The sequence below is a fragment of the Mustela nivalis genome (assembly GCF_964662115.1).
Source record: "Mustela nivalis genome assembly, chromosome: 10".
NCBI classification, from domain to species: Eukaryota; Metazoa; Chordata; class Mammalia; order Carnivora; family Mustelidae; genus Mustela; species Mustela nivalis.
This window is the reverse complement of record NC_139029.1, coordinates 66,364,621-66,384,765: the sequence shown is the minus strand read 5'-3', so window position 1 is coordinate 66,384,765 and position 20,145 is coordinate 66,364,621. Positions and strand designations below refer to the sequence as shown.

General features: G+C 33.5%; 1 protein-coding gene across 30 annotated transcripts in view; it reads right to left on the bottom strand.

Moving 5' to 3' along the window:
* The window catches only part of ADGRL2 (adhesion G protein-coupled receptor L2), a 606,730-nt gene that overhangs the window by 149,640 nt on the left and 436,945 nt on the right, over positions 1–20,145 (bottom strand). For all 30 annotated transcript variants that reach the window (XM_082687753.1, XM_082687770.1, XM_082687749.1 and 27 more), the window contains one exon: positions 2,525–2,697. In XM_082687753.1, coding sequence (XP_082543879.1) covers positions 2,525–2,597 — 73 coding nt within the window. In that variant the 5' untranslated portion in view covers positions 2,598–2,697. The remainder of the gene's footprint in view (positions 1–2,524; positions 2,698–20,145) is intronic.

The window sequence follows — 20,145 nt, the reverse complement described above, 5'->3', positions numbered from 1 at the left end:
GTAAAATAACTCTAAAATTATGTTTGGCCTATTTTAAAATAATATACTAAAATGAAACACTACTGCAAAGAGGAGGAAAAATAAAAGCTCTGAAAAAGGCAAGTCCATCACTAAATATAATATACACTTGTTCTATTTTGATCTTAATTAGCTACTACTATTTAAAATCCACATTTGATTTCCACATAAAAGTCAGAAGATTGGCAAAACCAGGCTAAATTCTGGCATGGCAATCATGGGTCCTCTGGCAAGCATTTCCCTGCCTACTGCAGACCTTCACTGGCCTGCTGCCCTGAAGTTAACTTCGCCTGCTTGGCAGCAGTAAGTACCTGAGGTTTCTGCCCCTGCACATGACTGTGAACTCCTCAAGAAGCAGAAACTGTGCCTTGTGCATTTCAGAATCCTAGCACCTGGCTCAGTTTAGTCACTCAGTAAATGAGAAAGGAAGAAACCACCTAGGAAAGTTTCTCTAAGTCATAACTGTAAGAATCCAGAAACTAATACAAAAAGTGCTCATCTCTGTGAGATTTGAAAAGGTAACCATCATGCAAGGGCTCTGAAGAAACTTAATGGGCTGAATGGTTAAATTTATAACTCCTTTCCTGTGTTCTCACACCTAACTTTGATTGGTTTTCTCTATAGGTGTTCACAGAACATTATCTGCTTTCTGGCAATAAAAGACGATCATGTCATGTAAAACTTTACTAAGACAAAACCACGTGATGCTGGATCAGTATTCTAACAGTGTGCATTAACTGTGTCTACTCTCACAGCCAGCAGTGTGGATTCCTCCCAGGTTCTTTTTACCCGTAGGAGGGAGCTGCTTCAAAAGCAACACCCCCTGGCCTGATGCGCCAAAAATGAAATTTCTCTTAACAGCGATATGAATCCTGACCTGATAGGTGACACTAGAAATAAAACTGCAGTATCTCATGAAAAAGTCTCTGTTTGCTAGCCCCCCCCCCGCTGAGTTAAGCTATTGTGCCAGCAAAGTGGTCTCTATCTTGATTGGAAATTTTTTCATTATGTGGACTAATGAGCCATTGGTCCACACCTGGAATCTTTTTTAAATGTATAAAAACATTCAAACATAACAGCAGGAATTCAGTTAGTTTCCACCCCCCCCCAAAAAAAACAGATGCAAAATTATAGACTATACACAAGATTTTCTGAACAATCCAACCCAGAGATTCATATTCTTAAACTCTGTTTCTGCTTGTTTTTTATAATTATGGTACTATTCATTCAGACATGCTGCATTTTACTGTTAGATTTGATATATCTTTCAGTTCTGATGCGAAGAGCATTATCTTCTAAAAACAGAATATTAACCCATTTGTAACTTTCAAGCTTGACTTAACTCCAAGTGAACATTATTTACTTTCTAAATACAGAATTTATTTTAAAAATATTCCTAAATTTGTCATTTACTTAAATTATTAAGTTATGTCAATACTGAAAGGAGGGGACTGGGAAGGTAAGACGATTATGATGAAATATAATTTTGGGACAGCAATTCAAATAAAATTCTTTCAGCAAAATAAAATGTTAACACTGAAGCTTATTACAAAGATACTGGAATAATAAGCTTCTCTTAGTAGAGAGCTGCCTCTAACCTCCACCTATCATTTTGTTACTAGGTATAAATAGGATCACTTAAAAATACATATAAAATCAATTTTAAAATTCTAAAGTATTTTCTTCAAGAATATTTAATTGGGACAAATAAAAATCCATGCGTTTCTCATAGATTTTGTATTCTCCACAGATTTTACAAGATTAATATAGTTTCACGCTGAATACATAACTACCACTATCAAGTAGCTATAAAATTAACATATCTTAGCTCCATATTAACTTCTGACCTGCTCTATAAAAAGCACCTGAAAGGGTGTTATTTTCACATGGTAATAATATGTAAAACTAAAGAAATAAGATACTAAAAAAATCACATAGTAATTGATAAATGATGGTTTCTATTATTTCACTAAGCCTCAAAAGTATTTATTTCTTTAAAAGTCATGTCCATCTTCAAAACGATATAAATGACATTCAAAGGAAGCACTACAAATTAAAAAAATATATATATTATCCAGAAGATATGAAAAAACTTTATTTAGGAGTTTTAGAACTAAACTATGACTCCACTTAAGAAGCAAGGAAACTAAAGAAGTAAAAACATTGACATGAAATACTTTTGATTTTACTGGAATAAATTTAGTTGCTAAGTGTAAAATATTTACCAAAGCAAAGTTTTCATTTACTTCTCTCAGGATATTAACAATAATATTTTACAAATTTATGTGAAACATAAATTCAGATTTCTAGCACTTTCTTCACTACTATAGTTGTGTGTAATGAAAATAAATTCAACCACCAAAAAAAGAATTTGACAGTCGGGAAATCTTCTTAACAGCTACTTTTTAAAATAAAACTCATTCTAGCCACTTCTGTATAGAGAATACTGCACAGTTTAAACCAAGTTCACCCAGATTTTAAAAATAAAATTTAAATTGCATCTTACCTTCTATATTCGGTAAGAAGCTGATTATAATGACAAACCACAGACTTCGCATTCTGCAACCAGAAGACACCATTATTGATCCCTTTAAATATTTTCTTTGTATTCCTTAATGAATCTAGTTATAAATGCCCAGCTTCATCGAACCCAGCAGTCTGCATCATTGATCCTCATATCTGAAAAACAAACAAATCCATCATTTACTCTTATGGTCCTGTTACGTCACAAAAGAAATGCAAAAATAATAAGTCTCTCTCTCCTTCCCTGCCTCAATCCATCTCCTAAGTATAAAATTTTATTTTAAAACAGTATGTATTTTGACTCTATATCCAATATGGGAGCTGCTCCTACATACTGGATATCTGAGCCTTAAAAGAATATAAAGAAAACAATCAAAGCTCGAAAAACATTTATAGATAACCATGACATATGAATTCGTAGAACAGCAATATAAATCCCTAACGATTTTTTTCTTTGAAAAGCTTAGGAAGTCATTCGAGAACAATACATCTCTCTATGCCACACATCAGTCTTTTAATGAAATTACTAGCCTTAGTATAGGTTAAATACATATATGTAATATATATTATATATAGAATTTAAAAATTTATTAATACCTGTAATTTTTTGGTTTGTTTCTAGTGATGTTGACAGTAATATTATCTACTATTTTATCCTGTTATCTTGCAGGACAGATTAGAGATAAATTAAGCAGTTTATTTTTCTATACAAGGATGTAAAATTTTTGACACACGGGTGCACGTAATTTATATAATAATGACATTCTAAAAAATCACATTCTTAAACACCATATATCAAATTGCTATTATTACAGTTATTCATAGACAGAGAAGTTTAATAAAGGGTCTCTTAACTATTTCATTTTAAAGTTTCAGATTTTCATATATTGGGGTTTTTTTATAGCAAAGTATAACTTAGTAAGATTAAACCTGTATCCTTGAGCAGGTCCATCTCCTAGACCCAAATAAAACCCCAAGACTATGATGACTGCTTTTCCAAGGTTGTAACACTATTTTTCTAAAAACTTGGAGAAGAGTAAAGAATATAAAACCTGGAGCCAAATCTAATTCTGACTAGCCCTTAAGAATCCAGTTCTTCAACTGGAGAGGCTACAAAAACTTCAGAAGCATGACTTAATCAGAATTCTCAGTTCCTAGGACATAAGACCAGGTTATTACCTGGATTGTACTGAAGTGTTTCACTTCTTCCTAGGTTAACGTGAGGAATCAGAGTAAATACTAGCCCTACAATACACATAAATGCAGACAATTCTCAGGCGTCTGGGTGGCTCAATGGGTTTGGGCCGCTGCCTTTGGCTCGGGTCATGATCTCAGGGTCCTGGGATCGAGTTCCGCATCGGGCTCTTGCTCGGTGGGGAGCCTGCTTCCCTGTCTCTCTCTCTCTCTCTCTGCCTGCCTCTCTGTCTACTTGTGATCTCTCTCTGTCAAGTAAATAAATAAAATCTTAAGGGATATCTTAAGTTTCTTCATACCAACTTCTGAAATTTTCTTCTAAATAATACTCCTACCAAGTTCTCTCAATCTACCCTTAATCTGCCACAGATAAAGTTTCTTAAAGTGGGGGAGTGAGGGGGAATATCTCCCATTCTGAAGCTGTATCTATAAAAAGGAACTCATATAATTTAGATCTTGACACAAAAGCATAAAAACTTTTAGGAAAAAGTTCCTAGATAACCCTGTAGTTCTTTCACATTATCTGAGCTATTCTGCATTTGCTACATGCTTCATATATCATGTGAGTCTATTAGTAGTTTACTATATCCTATTATTAGTTCACTATATTCTATTATCAGTTGACTATGATGTAACCTCAATGGAAAAGCAGTGAGATTCTAAATGGTTTGGAACACTTATAACCCTACAAAGTCGCTATCTTGCTTCACCAACAACCACACCGAAAAGAATATAAAAAATTAATCTGAAGCTATTATCCGGTGTTTAAATATAAAGATCCATAAAAATCACAGATGAAACTAGCAAGATATTTCCATAATACGCAGTTTGTTTAAGCATGCCTATAGTTTCAGAGATGAAACTGCTTCCCTATACATCCCTCCATGACCCAGAACAGCCCAATTTTAGCTGTCTCTGAAACTACTGAAGACATCTAGGTATCATGATGAAAGGAGTCAGAAATGTTATTACCCAGTTCTGAGAACATTTCAGATGATTCTGTGCCCAGAGAAATAAGACAAAAAGAGCAAACTTCCTCTCCTGAATACCAAAAATATTCAAAAAATGATATATCAAAAATTAATCTGATGGGGAAACATGGCACAAAAACCTCGTAAAATGGGCAATCTCTATTCTTTTTTCACACTGAACTCCCAAAGACCATTCAAAAGACAAAACGCAAATGAACCTGCAGTTTATGAGCGCTGTGGTTAAGTACTTGCCTTAAAACTGCGAGCTATTTTATATAAAGCATAAAGAGAAGTCCAATAATTTCATGACCTGTCAGACTGAAAAGGCTAATCAAGAAACAACTTTTTTAAAAAAAGATTTTATTTATTCATTTGACAGAGACAGACGCAGCCAGAGAGAGAGCAGAGCACAAGCAGGAGGAATAGAGGAGGCAGAAGCAGGCTTCCCACCCAGCAGGGAGCCCTATTCGGAGCTTGATCCCAGCACCCCTGGGATCATGACCTGAGCAGAAGGCAGACACTTAATGACTGAGCCACCCAAGCGCCCCAAGAAACAACTTCTTATATCCTCTATGTTGTTCAAAGATCTGACCAAGCAATCAGAATAATTTTAATGTTATGGATGAGGCACATTAATTAGTACACATGAAATTAAATCAGCCTCTGGACTGCTCCTGATTTGAGCAAGTCCAAGTTCTGCTTGTAAGGAGTATTTTCATTTCAATGACATGAATACAGGCTGCCTGCCCACATGCACACAACTCTTGAACACATTTCTACATTCTTAAAGCAATCCAAGTTTAGTCTGTCTTCGGTCATCTGTTATTTGAAAGAGTCCTTGTTTGTGGGGAGAAAGGGAAGGAAGAAATCAGAGACTGATGACTGCTTTGTAGGAAACAGCTGCCAAGATAGGAAAACCTCTGTTAGTAAAGGGAAAATGAGGAGGAAACCGCACAACCAAGACCTCTTTTGTGGTCGTTGGCCAAGGCAGATATTTCATGAGCTGATTCTAACTATACTAAAAATTTAAGTGTATTCTTAAGGATCTTAATGTGAAGCACAATTTTAAGGTTTGAGAATGTGAAACACAATTTTAAAATTATACCGTAGTCAATTATGACACTTAGTATAGATGATTATTTCTAACAAATAGAAACAAGTTCTGGAATGTAATAAAATCATGGTTTTCTTTATGCAAATAAAGCTTACGTCCATCTGTGCAATAAGTAAAAAGAATATCAAATTTATTTTTCTCACCCTACAATCTACATCCAATCATCTTTAGATCAAACAGAACTATTTATGAAAATTCAAGCTTTAAATGCAATTTTGAAAACTAAAGTCCAAAGATTTTATCGCTGTGATCCAAATGAAGAACAACCTTCCATTTAAAAACGTCAATGAAAACTGAAATACTTAACAAACCACAATCAGTTAAAGACAGAATGAATAAATAATCAAACATGGTGAAACTAATCTTAGGAAAACATTGCTCCTAACCAAAGTGGAGCCAAAGGACACTTCCAGGCATAAATGTAGCTAGCTAACAGACTCCTCCAAACATTTTACCTGCAAAATGAAGCTCAGCAAAATCTTCTCATAATGCAAAACAAAAACAAGGAAGAGATCAGAAAAGAAGCTATTAAATTTCCTTTCAATGAACAGAAAAGATTAAGTAACTCTCCATACTAATAACCAGTTTGTCCTTAAATTTTGGAAAACCTCTTTCCAAAAACTTTGGTGAGGAAAGAACTGTGACTATAAAGGCACAGGAGACAGATCAAACTCCTCTTAATGCTAAGTAAAGTTTCATTTCTTAATAAAATCAGAAACACTTCTACTTAAACTATAAATGACCATGGTTTTTAAAATCCCAACCCACTTCTAATGCACAACCTTGTTTTTATCCTTCAAATAAGAAGATAAAATTCAAACAATTTTTTTAAAAGATTTTATTTATTTATTTGACAGACAGAGATCACAAGTAGGCAGAGAGGCAGGCAGAGAGAGAGAGAAGGAAGCAGGCTCCCCGCTGAGCAGAGAGCCCGATGTGGGGCTGGATCCCAACACCCTGAGATCATGACCTGGGCCGAAGGCAGAGGCTTTAACCCACTGAACCACCCAAGCTAAAACAAGGATAAAAACAATTTTATCCTAGTCTTAGTTCTACCAAACCTCAGTCAAGATTTTTTTTTTTAGCTCTACACAGCTTACGACACTGTCATATAGAAAGTGAATTAATGCATCCTTACTACTAAATCTTCCAAAGCTGAAAAATGACTTCCAGGAATACACCTCAGCACTGCTTATACCCCTCGATGTTTTATACACTACTTACAATGTACAGTCAGGTGTAGTCCTTCAAATAGTAACCTGCTTATATTTATCAGTTGCATAAAACATCCCATGCTTTAAACTGTCAGTAAAATTAGGAAAGTATTACTAATCAGTTTTAGCATTCAGGTGTTTATGTTACATTACCAGGAAATCACATTTAACCTCATATGCAACATGCCTGTTCAGCAAAAATAGAAAACAAAACAAAACAAAAAAACAAAAAACAAACAAAAAACAAAAAACACCACCTGCTTGTTTTTAAGTATCAATGAAAGAGGCACACTAGACCATGCTTCAAATTAATAAAAGGAAAAGATAATTTAAGGTTTTCTATCACAGCTTAACTAAGGCTGATATTCTATTAGGAGTAAAGCCAACATAAAGATTCATATACAAAGCTTTGTCTTTGACTTCTACTTACAGACACTGAGGTACTAAGACCACTAGATGATAAACCCAAAAATAACTAAAAGCATGAGAACAGGGAAAGAAAAGCACCATCTAAGTATGAGACCTATCAAAGTCACCCATCCTTGTTATTATACACTAATGCTGTGTAAAAGGAAACATCAATGCTTATTCTATGCCCTAAATGTATGTCAGCACTAAATGAAAGCCAAAGAAGCTATGTACAAAATCAGTCTTTCTAATCTTATTTGCACTATAAAATTATAATTATGAAATGGAACTTACTAGCAAAAGAGAGCTGCTATTCTATATTTTGCCCATACAAACAACAAAAATGGATAATACTAACCCCATTATGCCCCAAGCAAAGTCTTAGAAAATGAAAAATAAATTAGTTTAATTTCAATCTAAATCTCATTCGGGATGTTCACTTTCCAGAAATATCTTATGTGTGGGCTTGACAGGCCAGAACTCCCCCTTCTTGTTAACATCGTAGAAAACACTGATACTCTTGGGAGTTTTCTTTCAGTAAGTTGTCTAAGTAAAACCCTTGCTATTGGTAATCAGTGAGCTTATTTTAGCTCCAGACATTCAACGTTCTTTTGTGTTTCAGTTTATTTTCTTTCCTTTCACAAAGATAGTATGAGGCTGGGAATGCTGATAGAGATTTGAAAACCACATGGCAAACCACAAGTTGCCACCCTCTTTCTCCATTTCATTTCTGTGGACACTGGTATCAAGTCCAGAGTACTTTAATTAAACTATTTATGCCTAAGTCCCCTTAACATTCATTACTGGTCTTACCCTTTACTGAAACTTCTGCACTGCGAGGGAATAAATTCTTCTAGGTCTTAGAGCAGAGAGGGGAAGAGCTCAAGAATGCTCCGAGAAAATTACATCAGCAATCTGCTATAACATCTACCAGCCATGCTGAGCATGCAAAAGAGCCTTGTAGCTGTGGACACTGGAGGCACAATGCAGGGCAGTCTGCCATTCTCTTCATTAAAATCCTTCCAGTTGAAATAATAAAAACAAGTTACTGTCATTTTCAAATCAATGTAGGGGACATTTTATTTTATGACTGAACATAAACTTGCAAATTAAGTCTCAAAAGAAAAAAACAAACAAACAAAAAAGAAGTTACATGCCCAGTTCAAAATATCACCTATATCATAAAAAGTTGATGCCTTCCTCAACTCTTCTACCAAAAAAAAAAAAAATCATTAAATCTGTTTGTTGAAGATATTTTGTATTTATTATTAAATTATAATCCACTTACACAAGAAGTTAGTTTTTTCCCCATTTGAGGGAAAGGGAAAGGTATTTTTATCTTTATTCTTTTTTAATTTTATTTATTAATTTGACAGACAGAGAGCACCAACAGGGGGAGATGCAGGCTCCCAACTGAGCAGGAAGCCCCATGCAGGGCTCAGTCCCCGGACCATGACCCCAGCCACAGGCAGACACCCGACCACTGAGCCACCCAGGCACCCTGGGAAAGGTATTTTTAAATGGCAGTCCTCTCCAACTTTAAGACATTCTATTTCCTCATAACTTTCTAATAGTCCAGAATTCTTAGAAAATTTTTTTAGTTAAATACAAATTATGGGTACTACAGCCTAAAATTATTTCCTGGATGCCTACTATGGGCAAAACACTATATTATACATCATATATTCATGAAGAATATGTATTCTTCATGAGATCAATATTATAAAGATCAGAAATCTGAGCCTCAAAGAGGAAAAGTTTAACTCGATTAAAGTTATTCAGCTAGCAAGTAGCAGAGCTTGAATTCTAATTAAGGCTAATTAGAAATCCATTCTTTCTGCTAGTCACTACATTTTTCATTCAACAAATATTTACTGAGCACCTATGATGTGGTAGGTACTAAGGAACAAAAGAGATAAAACTCCTTACTCTTGGGAGATTACATTCCAGCTCAAAAATAAACCTTCCCCCAAAAAAGTTGTAAGTGCCCGGTACACAATTAGGTCTAAATAGTTTATTCACAAGACTTCATGAAATCTTCACAACTTGAAGAAATAGATATTTTGCCGTAAATTAATCACATAATCTGTTCAAGGGCAGTAAGTAAATACCAGTGCTAGGATATAAACCCATGTTCTAAAACCATTATTGCCACTAATTAAGTAGTTCAGATAAACTTACTTTATGTTTTATCATCTTTCCCTTTAGAATAAAAAAATGGAAGTAAAACAAAGGCATTTTGGGATTGGGAAAATGAAAAAATACCAAAAGAATAATGAGTTGATTTTCAAAGTTTACATTTGTAAACCTAACATCCCTTAGGTAACGATAGCTAAATGTTAACTTAATTTTTATTATTTCTAGTCAAGCTATCTTAATTTCATTCATTTATAGTGCTATTTAAATTAACAAACTATTCTTAACTAGTAAGTCTTATCAGCCAAAATACCTGTAAAGTTGCTTACAAGTCAAATAATAAACTTAAGTATTTCCAACAATTATAATTAATAATAAATCCTAACAGTCCTGGAAAGAATGTTTTCACATTAACATCTATAATATTATGGACTAATCATTCATTGTTCAGACAAACAAAAAGGAAAAAAATCTAATGTTGCTCATGAGATTCAATCTTATGTTTGGTTTACTGCACTGGATCCTTTGTTCATAAATCATTGTTACTAGTCATTCCCTAAATCAATATTCAGATTCCCTCTTGGTCTATATATATAACCACTAAATGAAATAATAATGACCCAGGATCTGTTGTATATTAGATCATCAATATCACCATCAGAGTTTTCTTAGAGATAATTAGGTAATCTGAGTAAAGTATGTCAAATGATCTTAAAAATAAATATGAAAAATTATTATGAATACAGAGTAAGAAGCTGAAGAAAATTTTGTGAAGTATAGCACATTGCCTTATGTAATCAATAAACGATACAACTCATTTGCAAGCTATGTCAATATATAGTGTCATATAAACTTACAATTTTCACTTCTAAAATAAAGTAGATTATATTAACAATATAATCACATGTTCATCAGTTTAGGTCAATGAATATCTAGTGATTACATTCTAGATATTTCTGAATTGAGTACTGGAAGGAATGTTACTTATTTGTTAATTATTTTTACCTTATATATTATTAGTTGGTCCTGTGTTAGGTTCAAAAGGAATTATAATACAGAATAAGATATGGTTGCCACCTTCAAAAAGTTAATAATCTTCTAAGGAGAATTAGAAACTGAAGAAAATACCTAAGACTCAAACTATGTATTAGTTAATAATTGTTATAATTCCCCCAAAATCTATGGTAATAAATGTATTTCATACCAAAATAGTGAGAGAGAAGAGAAATAAAAGGATTTTCTGGACCTGTGTTTCTCCTGAGATGTGCACCTAGATCAACCAACATCATCTAGACAGCAAGAGTCCAAAATTGAGATCAGGAGCAAACTCTGGAATCCAGACTTAACCTACCACTGTGAAAGTTGATACAATTCACAAACATGTAGTCCCAAATTCCACCAACTATATATGAGTGTAGGAATAGACAATAAATCTACTATCTCATTATTTTTCCAATTATTCCAATTAAACATTTATGGTCCTGATTCCACTTTAAGTAGTCTTAGAGAAGAATTTTAGGGGTTATTGCAATATGTTTGACTAAGGGCTTGTCCCATCTCTCAAAATATGTCTCAGCAATTATTCTAATAATTCACATTCTAAAAATATCTAAAGGAGTTGCTATTTCAGAAAAACATTTTTTGAAACCTACTTATACATGATCACATTGGCAGCCATAATAATAATAACCTAAGTTACTCAGCTCACATATTTCACACTCTGACTTCATTGGAAAAAAGCAAGATGACATCTGGGACTTCTTCCAGAAAAAGCAAATTTTTTGCCTTAGCCAGGGTTGCTTTCCATCAAACCCTATGTTCCATACCATTTAATGTGTGTGTACAAATAAAACTCAAGACAATAGCATTTTACTGAATTGTAAAAATATATATATCAATTATTTCTGAAAATTAATTAACACTATTCAAGTTGTAACCTAAGTGTAAGAACAGAATAGACTCTTACTTTATTGTTAAACACATTCTGTATAGTTGGTATGGCTGACTCCTCTAAAAAACATTAGGACTTAGATGGGAAGGCAAGAAAAATCATCATGGACCAACTATTAAGAAGTAGTAATGGACTGGGTTATTCTAAATGGTTGTTAACACACACACACACACACACACACACACACACACACAAAATAAAAACTCCAGTTCATTAAAAAGTTGAAATCAGGTTGTATGTGCTAGTGCTTCTTAACTACTCAATCATGGAGTAGGGGGAGGTATGTGGTTTTTAGAAAAGGGATTTGCAACTTTAAAATATAATTTTACAGCCTCTATTAAAATTTAAAATAATATTAAAGTGGCAATAAAAGAATTGTTGTTTAATAAAAAATATAGGTTATAAACAGCTGAGAAAAACTGACTAGAAGCTTGAATTAACTTGCTAACACTCTTTTTTTTTTTTTAAGATTTTATTTATTTATTTGAGAGAGAAAGCACAAGTTGGCGGGGGAGAGTAATCAGGAAGCAGAGGGAGAAGCAGACTCCCCACTGAGCAGGAAGCCCAATGCACAGGACTCCATCCCAGGACCCTGAGATCATGACCTGAGAAAGGTAGATGGCTTAACTGATTGAGCCACCCAGGTGCCCCAAGACTCTCTTAGTTAATAAATAACTAATGTATTTCATAATATTTCAACAAATTTTTTAAAATCTCCAATTCAGAAAACTTTGAGGAAAATATATTGTTATTAGGCCATATATAAAGAATAGCAAAAGGCTGTACTTAATAACTACCACTGATAACTAGTGAGTCTTCAAATCTCATAAGCAAAAACTTATCAATAGTATCCCATTATGTCTGTAAAGATTAGAAGCAAGGGTTTGTGTAGACTGATATGACAGAGCAGGTATCAGGAAACATTTTTTACAAATGACCAAATGGTAAATATTGTAGGCTTTAAGGACTCTATAGTCTCTGCCATTATAGCATGAAACCTGCCATTGACAATACGTAATAATGAATGAGCATGGCTGTGGGCCAATAAACTACCACAAAAACAGTCACCCAGCAACAGTTTGGTTCATCACCCAGCTGTAGATGAACTGGCAGGAAGAAGATAACTAAATGCAGTTCAGTCAAGTAATGAATTGACCAGTAACTATCAATGTCTGCCAACATAACCAAACCAATTTTAGTCTGTTATTTCAAGAAATTAATTTAAATGTTAATGTAAAGGTAAATTAAGCATGCTGGAATAAGAAAAATAAAACAAAGCAACGTTATACTGACCAAAACAAATGAGTGTTTCACTGTGTGTGTATAACAAAGCCATTATGTACAGCTTACAGTGTCTGGGGAGAAACTCCAGAAAAGAAAATAAAGGACATTACCACAGTAACATATCTTGCTACTTTGTTTGGCAGAAGAGAATGTAAAACCAATCAAAACAGTAAGTAATGGAAGACTGAAAAATAATGAGGTTTGGACAAGACCCCTGAGGTATTCTACCATTAGCATGATGGTTTCAAATAGCTGTTGGTAAAAGTGGCTTCAGACTCCTGAAATTTCTGTCACCATTGCTACTCACCCATATGAAATACTGGATATACCCCAGTTCCACATTGTATTCAACAGGAAACTGCTAAATTCTAATTTGCTGATTTTCTGCTAGAAAGCTAAAAATTCTACAAGGCCAGAATCACCAATCTTAATTCCAAAAAATTATTAAGTCACAATGAATACACACACTTCTTTTGGAACATAAGCATTTTTACTGCTTTCCAATTCCCTGTATCTAGATTCTCCCCAGTAAATATATTTTAAGTGTTACTAATACAATAAATATTTTTATTTTCTGCTATCTAATATATCTTAAAATTGAATAGCCATCCTATGACATATCATAAGAGTAAGAATAACATTTCTAAGCTACAATTAATAGGTATCATTAAAATACATGAAGGCTAAACTTTTCTGCAAATATTATATATAAGACAAAAGAGTGGAAAAGGTTACAAATTTTTAATAAGAGCATTATATTATGGTAGTAATAATCTAGGTGTTTTACTGAAAGTGAAGTGGATTACTGTAAATGAAATTTTAAAATGTCCTTTCCATTCTACAGATAACACAAAATGACTTTTTTTCATGTCTCTAGCGATAAGGATAAATTTGCCACACATTTAAATGGTGCCTTCACCCTTTCCACTCTGGCTCATGAATTAATAATTCAGTGACATTAATACAAGAAGATAAATGATAAAAAGGTTAAGGCGCATGGGCCAACCATACACACATACTTCTTTTAGCACAGTTAATACTTCTCTGCCAATTATAGCTAAAACTTTTTAACAGTTTTCAATAGCGTTTTTACAATCTAAGTAGCAGCTTATGCACACACAATTTCACACAATTCAGGCTTAATAAATCTCCTGCTGGTACCAAACAATCATTCTAGGGGATTAAAGTGCAACATCTGTTAACATTAATAATGTTTTATATAGTCATATGTATTAAAGAAGCCTCTACTCCATTATTAGTCTCCTAAAAAACCTTCTAGACCAATATACTGATTTAGTATGAATTATACATATATCCCTCAATTGGTGACTTATAACAACAAAGAAATGCATTAGTATGAAATGGTAAAAGAAAAAATTGCATTCTCTGTGAAGTAACGGGGTTTTTTTGAACCCAACTTCACTAAATGTATTTGAGTGTACATGTGCAGATATACACACACAAATGAAATTAGCTCAGTCTCTAATAGTTTTTAAAACCAAAACCCCTCGGTAACATTACTCATTATAAATTTCAGTAAGCCAATGTTCTGTAAATATAAAAGGTACTTCAATGTAAGGTGGCACACATTCACTCACAGCTGACTCTGAAATGTCTTAATCCCCTCTCACTGATTTCATTCCCAGGGCCCTAACACCTTCTCTCTAAACTTGTGTAAAAACCTCATAGGTGATTCTTCACCCTCCATCCAACTTGCTAATCTCCACTGGAGTAATCTTCCTAATTTCACTCAACAACATAAAAATGTGTAAAACTGGAACCAATCCCAGAGATCACTTCGTACATATGACAAAGAAAAGACTTGGGGTTTTGAGTTGACAAAGGCAGATCGCAGAACTGCTGTTTTTTAAATTGCCCGTTAAGTTACATATATTGTCTTGCTGTAATTCAATTATCACAACAAATCTAGTATCTCTATTTTAACAGGGAAAATACAACTGGGGGCTGAAGGAGTAGTAAATGGAAAGTTTAATAAAAAGTGGCAAAAAGCAGAACTAGGAATAGAATCCAAATAGATCTAATTTCAAAAATACTTAAATGCTCTGCTTCTGTCAAATTTATTTGCTCAGTAATTCTGAATATGCCCTTGGAACTGATTTTTACCAAGATACCCATATACAAAGCATCACCCTCCTTTCCACCTAAGGAAATTTATACGGATTTCATAAGTTTAAAAACCACCTAAACCATAAAGCCAACCTGACCACCTCAAGGTGGAAAAATCTTTCCTTCCACAAATTCCTATAGTCATCATCTTTATCATTTGTATGGTAGGGGATCTTGGGTTATCTTAGGACCCCCCTTCAATTAAGCTTTTAAACTATTTTTAAAAACCTCTTTTGTCCAAATTTCTCATATTTATCTTTCTTCAATATAAAGTCTCTTCAAACCAAACCAGAAGGTTTGGTTTCCAACATACATACTTTGTTCAAAACACTGAGGCTGATACTACAAGCAATACAAGGATACAGGAGATCAGGAAATGAAACAAATAACTACAAATTACTTCAATGTAATTAAGAAAAGTGGTCCTCGCTTTAATCGAGTCTGATATGTAGCATAATATCCTGGTGATCAACAGTGAATATACAATAAATTAAACAGGCTTCTGGAACTTACTATTTTTTAATGGATTTCCTTTTTTAGCTAACATCTAAGCTTGAGAATGACCATCATTCATTCATTTCCTGTTCTTCCTCTTTAAAAATTAGGGAGATTCAGTTTTTGAACCAAAGGAGGCTTGCCCTCACCTCTGTACCTTTCCTGGCATACTTATGGTGTTCCTTCTGCCCAAAATGCCCTCTGCCACTTGTTCCCCTGGCCCACGACTATTCTTTTTCCAATACTCAGTGTAGACCATGACTAAACTAACTCCCTCCTTCCCCTAAACCTTAGCACAAACAAAAGAGCACTACCATTTGTATCCATAGCACAACCTGCTATATCACAAAATATCATCTCAAATTATTTTAAGTTAACTGAAAACAGAACCAATGGCTTTCACATCTATAATCTCAGTGCTAGGCAGCCTTGCCTAATGCTTGGCAAATAGCACATAACAAATGCTCTTGACAGAAAGAAAGGAAAACAGGGAAGAAAGGAGAAAGCAGTGAATGAATAAACTGAACTACAGATGCAAAGCAAAGACCATGAATGGTGGAAAGAATAAAGAAAAGTGAGTGGAATCCAGAAACTAATGTGTGAAAGAAACATAATATTTTAAAAGTAGAAACAAATGGAAAATCTCCTAGAATAGGGTTTTTCAAGGATTTTTCTTCCTCTACAAGACTATTTTTAATTAAATGTTTAATTAAATATTGAGAAAGCTTATTTAAAATACAAAATACAAAATGAATATTTTTCAGAAAGCTTAATTTGCCATTGTTTGACATAAAATATTTTAACATTTCAATCCCTTATAGAAGCCAAATAAACTGAGCCTCCTAATTATAAAAGCAAAACAGGAAGGTCACAATTAATAGGGAAACTAAACCTACACATCAGCTCTAACCAAAACCAAACTACAGAAAAATAATCTCTTGATGGAAGTTTTCCTTTAAAATACTTGAAAATCTGAGGTGCCTATGTGGTGCAGTCAGTTAAGCATCTAACTCTTGGTTTCAGCTCAGGCTCCTGGGATCAAGCCCTGCGTCTGGCTCCGTGCTCAGCAGACAGTCTGCTTGAGACTCTCTCCTCTTCCCTCTGCCCTTCCCCGCAACTCCCTGTTCTCTTTCTCGCTTTCTAAAATAAAAAAATCTTTATGTAAAATAAAATACTTGAAAATTTAATAGATCTATGAAAACAATTTCTAATTTTAAATATTTTAAGTAATTTAAAACTTCAAGTATTATGAAATATGAAGCTCCATGAAATTATGTTAGAAATGCCTGATAAGTAAGCTTTTAAATAAAAATAGACTGGGTATACTAAAAAAATAGACACTGATTTTCAAAGTACACCAAAAAATACAAGAAATTTTTTTCTTGCAAAACTTTTTGACAAGGTAGGCTTCACATCTACACATTGGCCCAGCAATAAATAAATTCCAAATACTTTTGGAATTTAGAGAAATGCTATTTCTGTATCAATAATTTTTTTAAATTGTAAAAGTTCCCTTAAAAGTGAAAGCTTTTAAATAGAGAGAGCAACACATGGATACAACACACTTTTATCACCATTCAGAACAAAGAATGGACAAATTAAAATCCACACCTCTTTTCTCTCCCAAAATTATGAGACTGACCTTAGCACTCCAATTCAATGCCATTTTGAGGGCTTATACCTCACCTCTAAATGAAAAGACAATACATTTCACAATGGGAATTACACTTCAGCCTTACTCTGCAATTAAGTTACCTGATATTACCTATAAAGCATGCGGCATTGTAGGTTATTTCTTTTTGGTATTATGTTTTGCTGAGGCTGTTGAAAAACCACAGCAATTTCCAAATCCTAACTTTCTACCCTTCCGCAAACCAAAATTTGCAATTTAATCAACTTTAATTATATGAATCAAGCACTGATAATAAATCTAAGCAGCTTGTTTGCAGAAAGATATCTGAATATTAAATATGAAATTTAACAGGTTTTAATAATTAGACTCTGTAAGTTGTATAATATATATATGTCTGTCCTAATTTGGGAAGATGCACTTCTCACATAACACTCATCAAACTGAATATAAGAAATTGCTCTGGCATTTCACTAAATTAAAATCTTGAAACCCTAGAGCTACAATGTGCAAATTTAGAATTTATTAATACTTTAAATCAAATCATAGTTATTATTCAGTTTCATATAATGCAATTTATAGTAGTCTTCTGCTGTAAGTGCAAGAACACAATGAGATTTTAATCAGAATCTACTGTTAGTCACTAACACACATTTTGGAAGGTAACAACCACCATGACCAACCTCCAGAAACACTATCATTTAACAGTTAAAAGATAAAAATTATCCACCTGTGATACCCACGGAGTAAAGGAATTGAGGAAGAATGGCTCCTTACATACCAGAAAATGTTTCTAAACCTCGGATTTAGGCTACCTTTACTAGAAACTTCCATGAGATATTAAATGCTGTTTTTTCATGGTTTGCTAAATGCCTAGATGGATTTGTTAAAATACTTTGTCACAATTTTGTTAACATACTTGTTAAAGTATTGGATTTGTTAAAATACTTTGTCACAATTTTTCTTGATATATTTTATCTCATGACCATTAAAATATCTTTTTAAACATTTCTATTATTCTTACAGTTTCCTTTAACAATTAAAAAACTAAAATTCACACTAGAATATCAATACCCACGTTTAGTTAACCTCCCTTTATTTCCTGTTGATTACCTTATGCAAATCTATCTTCAGCATAACTGGTCAACCAGGAGAAAAAAGAAGTCAGCCTTCATACCAGGGCACAGTTCTGACAAGCAGCCTCTACTGACTTCCTTTTAAAACTGTTAATACATGGGAGGATCCTAATCTTTGCGATGATTTGGGGGCAGGGATTTTGAAACTGTGATTGTAGGTCAGGGGGAAGAACTACAAAAAAAGAGTCCTACTTGCATATTTTCCATATGGTAATTCAATCAGATATCAGATTATAGTAAAATGAGGAAAATTATCCATCTTTTTTTCTTTAATCACACAGTAAAAGTGGAAGCAGATGTTTTTAGGTGGTGGGTAGGCATCAACATTTGTTTTCAGTCTCAGAACATCAATTTTGATAAAGGCAAATCAGGTCAATCACTAATTTATCACCTAAAGAAGACACCGACATAAACAGAAAACTCTGAGCAGAACTTAAAAAAGGAGGAAGAGAGAATCTCCCAACAAAAATGAGGAAAAAAATAAAATAAATCTAAAGAGTGAAAATGGATCCCAAACAACAGGAGCCACTGTGAACCAAATATGGGAACCAAATTTAATCCACATCAATAATGATAATAGTAAGTATTTACTATGAGCTTTCCATGTATGAAGCTCTATTAAACTCTGATAAGTGTATCACACATTTTTTTCTCTATTATATGTAAGTAAGAATATGTTCAGATCACCACTGAGAAATCATAATAACTCTTGTATTACTACCATTATCATTCTTACATCTATGACAGGAATCTGAAACTGGTTAGGTTCTAGCCCAGTTTACTGTGATCTTTATTATCATAAATGACAACTATTTATTCAAAAACATATTGAGAGCCTACTCTGAATTAATAACTGATGGTAGGTGCTGATAGGGGCTTGTGGTTGTTGTTCAGCCTTGTCACCCATAATTAACCAGCTATAAAACCCCAAAGTTATTACTGGGTCTAAAGAATTGGAAAGCTATTGAGGAAATAATTGCATTGTTCTTAATAATGAATAAAATGTAGCTAGGAAATTTTCTAGGTGCCAACAGAATAAATAAGTAAGTTCATGCTAACAAAAAGAAAAAGCCACAATAAATTGTAATGATTACCAAAAAAGATCTTTGAGGGCATAGAAATTCCTAAAGCTTTCCAAAAAGGGACAAGACTTGCATCTAAGGAAACCTAAGAATATCAAATTAGTTTGTGAAAGAGCTGTTAAGAATGTTAATAAAATGGCCCTCAACAAAGCCAAAAGTATTCTTTCACAAAATAAAAGATTTCTCTCTAACCAGATTTTAATAACTGACTTTTGTAAGTCTTGATTATCTTAGAAGAAACCTCACACAAAATACAAATAAACCAAAAACCTACATCTTATAGCCTTAAATCCACATAATAAAATTTTTCATTTTAATCAGCACTTGAAGAAACTTGAGTATCATTTAAAACATATATAGGTACATACTCAAGAATATTTCTAGGAACATCTGTAAAGGAAGCATAATTACTATTTTTTCACAAATATAACATTTAAAATACACGTATCAACTTAAAGCAATTTTTTTTCGACAACTGGTATTATTTAGGCATAATGCATGCCCCTCAAAGTCCAGGCAAGAAAATGGACTCGTTCTTTCTCCTTGCTCTCAAGCAAGCTAATGGCAAGAATGAACGATGTTTTGAACTTGGGTTTGATTTCTAGCTCTCTTTCTACCCCACATTCAATTACCAAATTCTACCCCATCATTACAAATATTTTCCCATCTATAGGCATTGCTTCGCACCTGGACTGTCATCCACACCTTCTAAAGTTCTATTTCCTCCATTATTTCCCTGTTCTAGTTCACTGCTTACACCATCTTGAGAGTTAGCAATTAAAAAATATAACACATTCTCAATCAAAAATATTAACAGCTTTTTATGGCCCACATGTAAAGTCTAATTTTAGTGGAGTAGGCT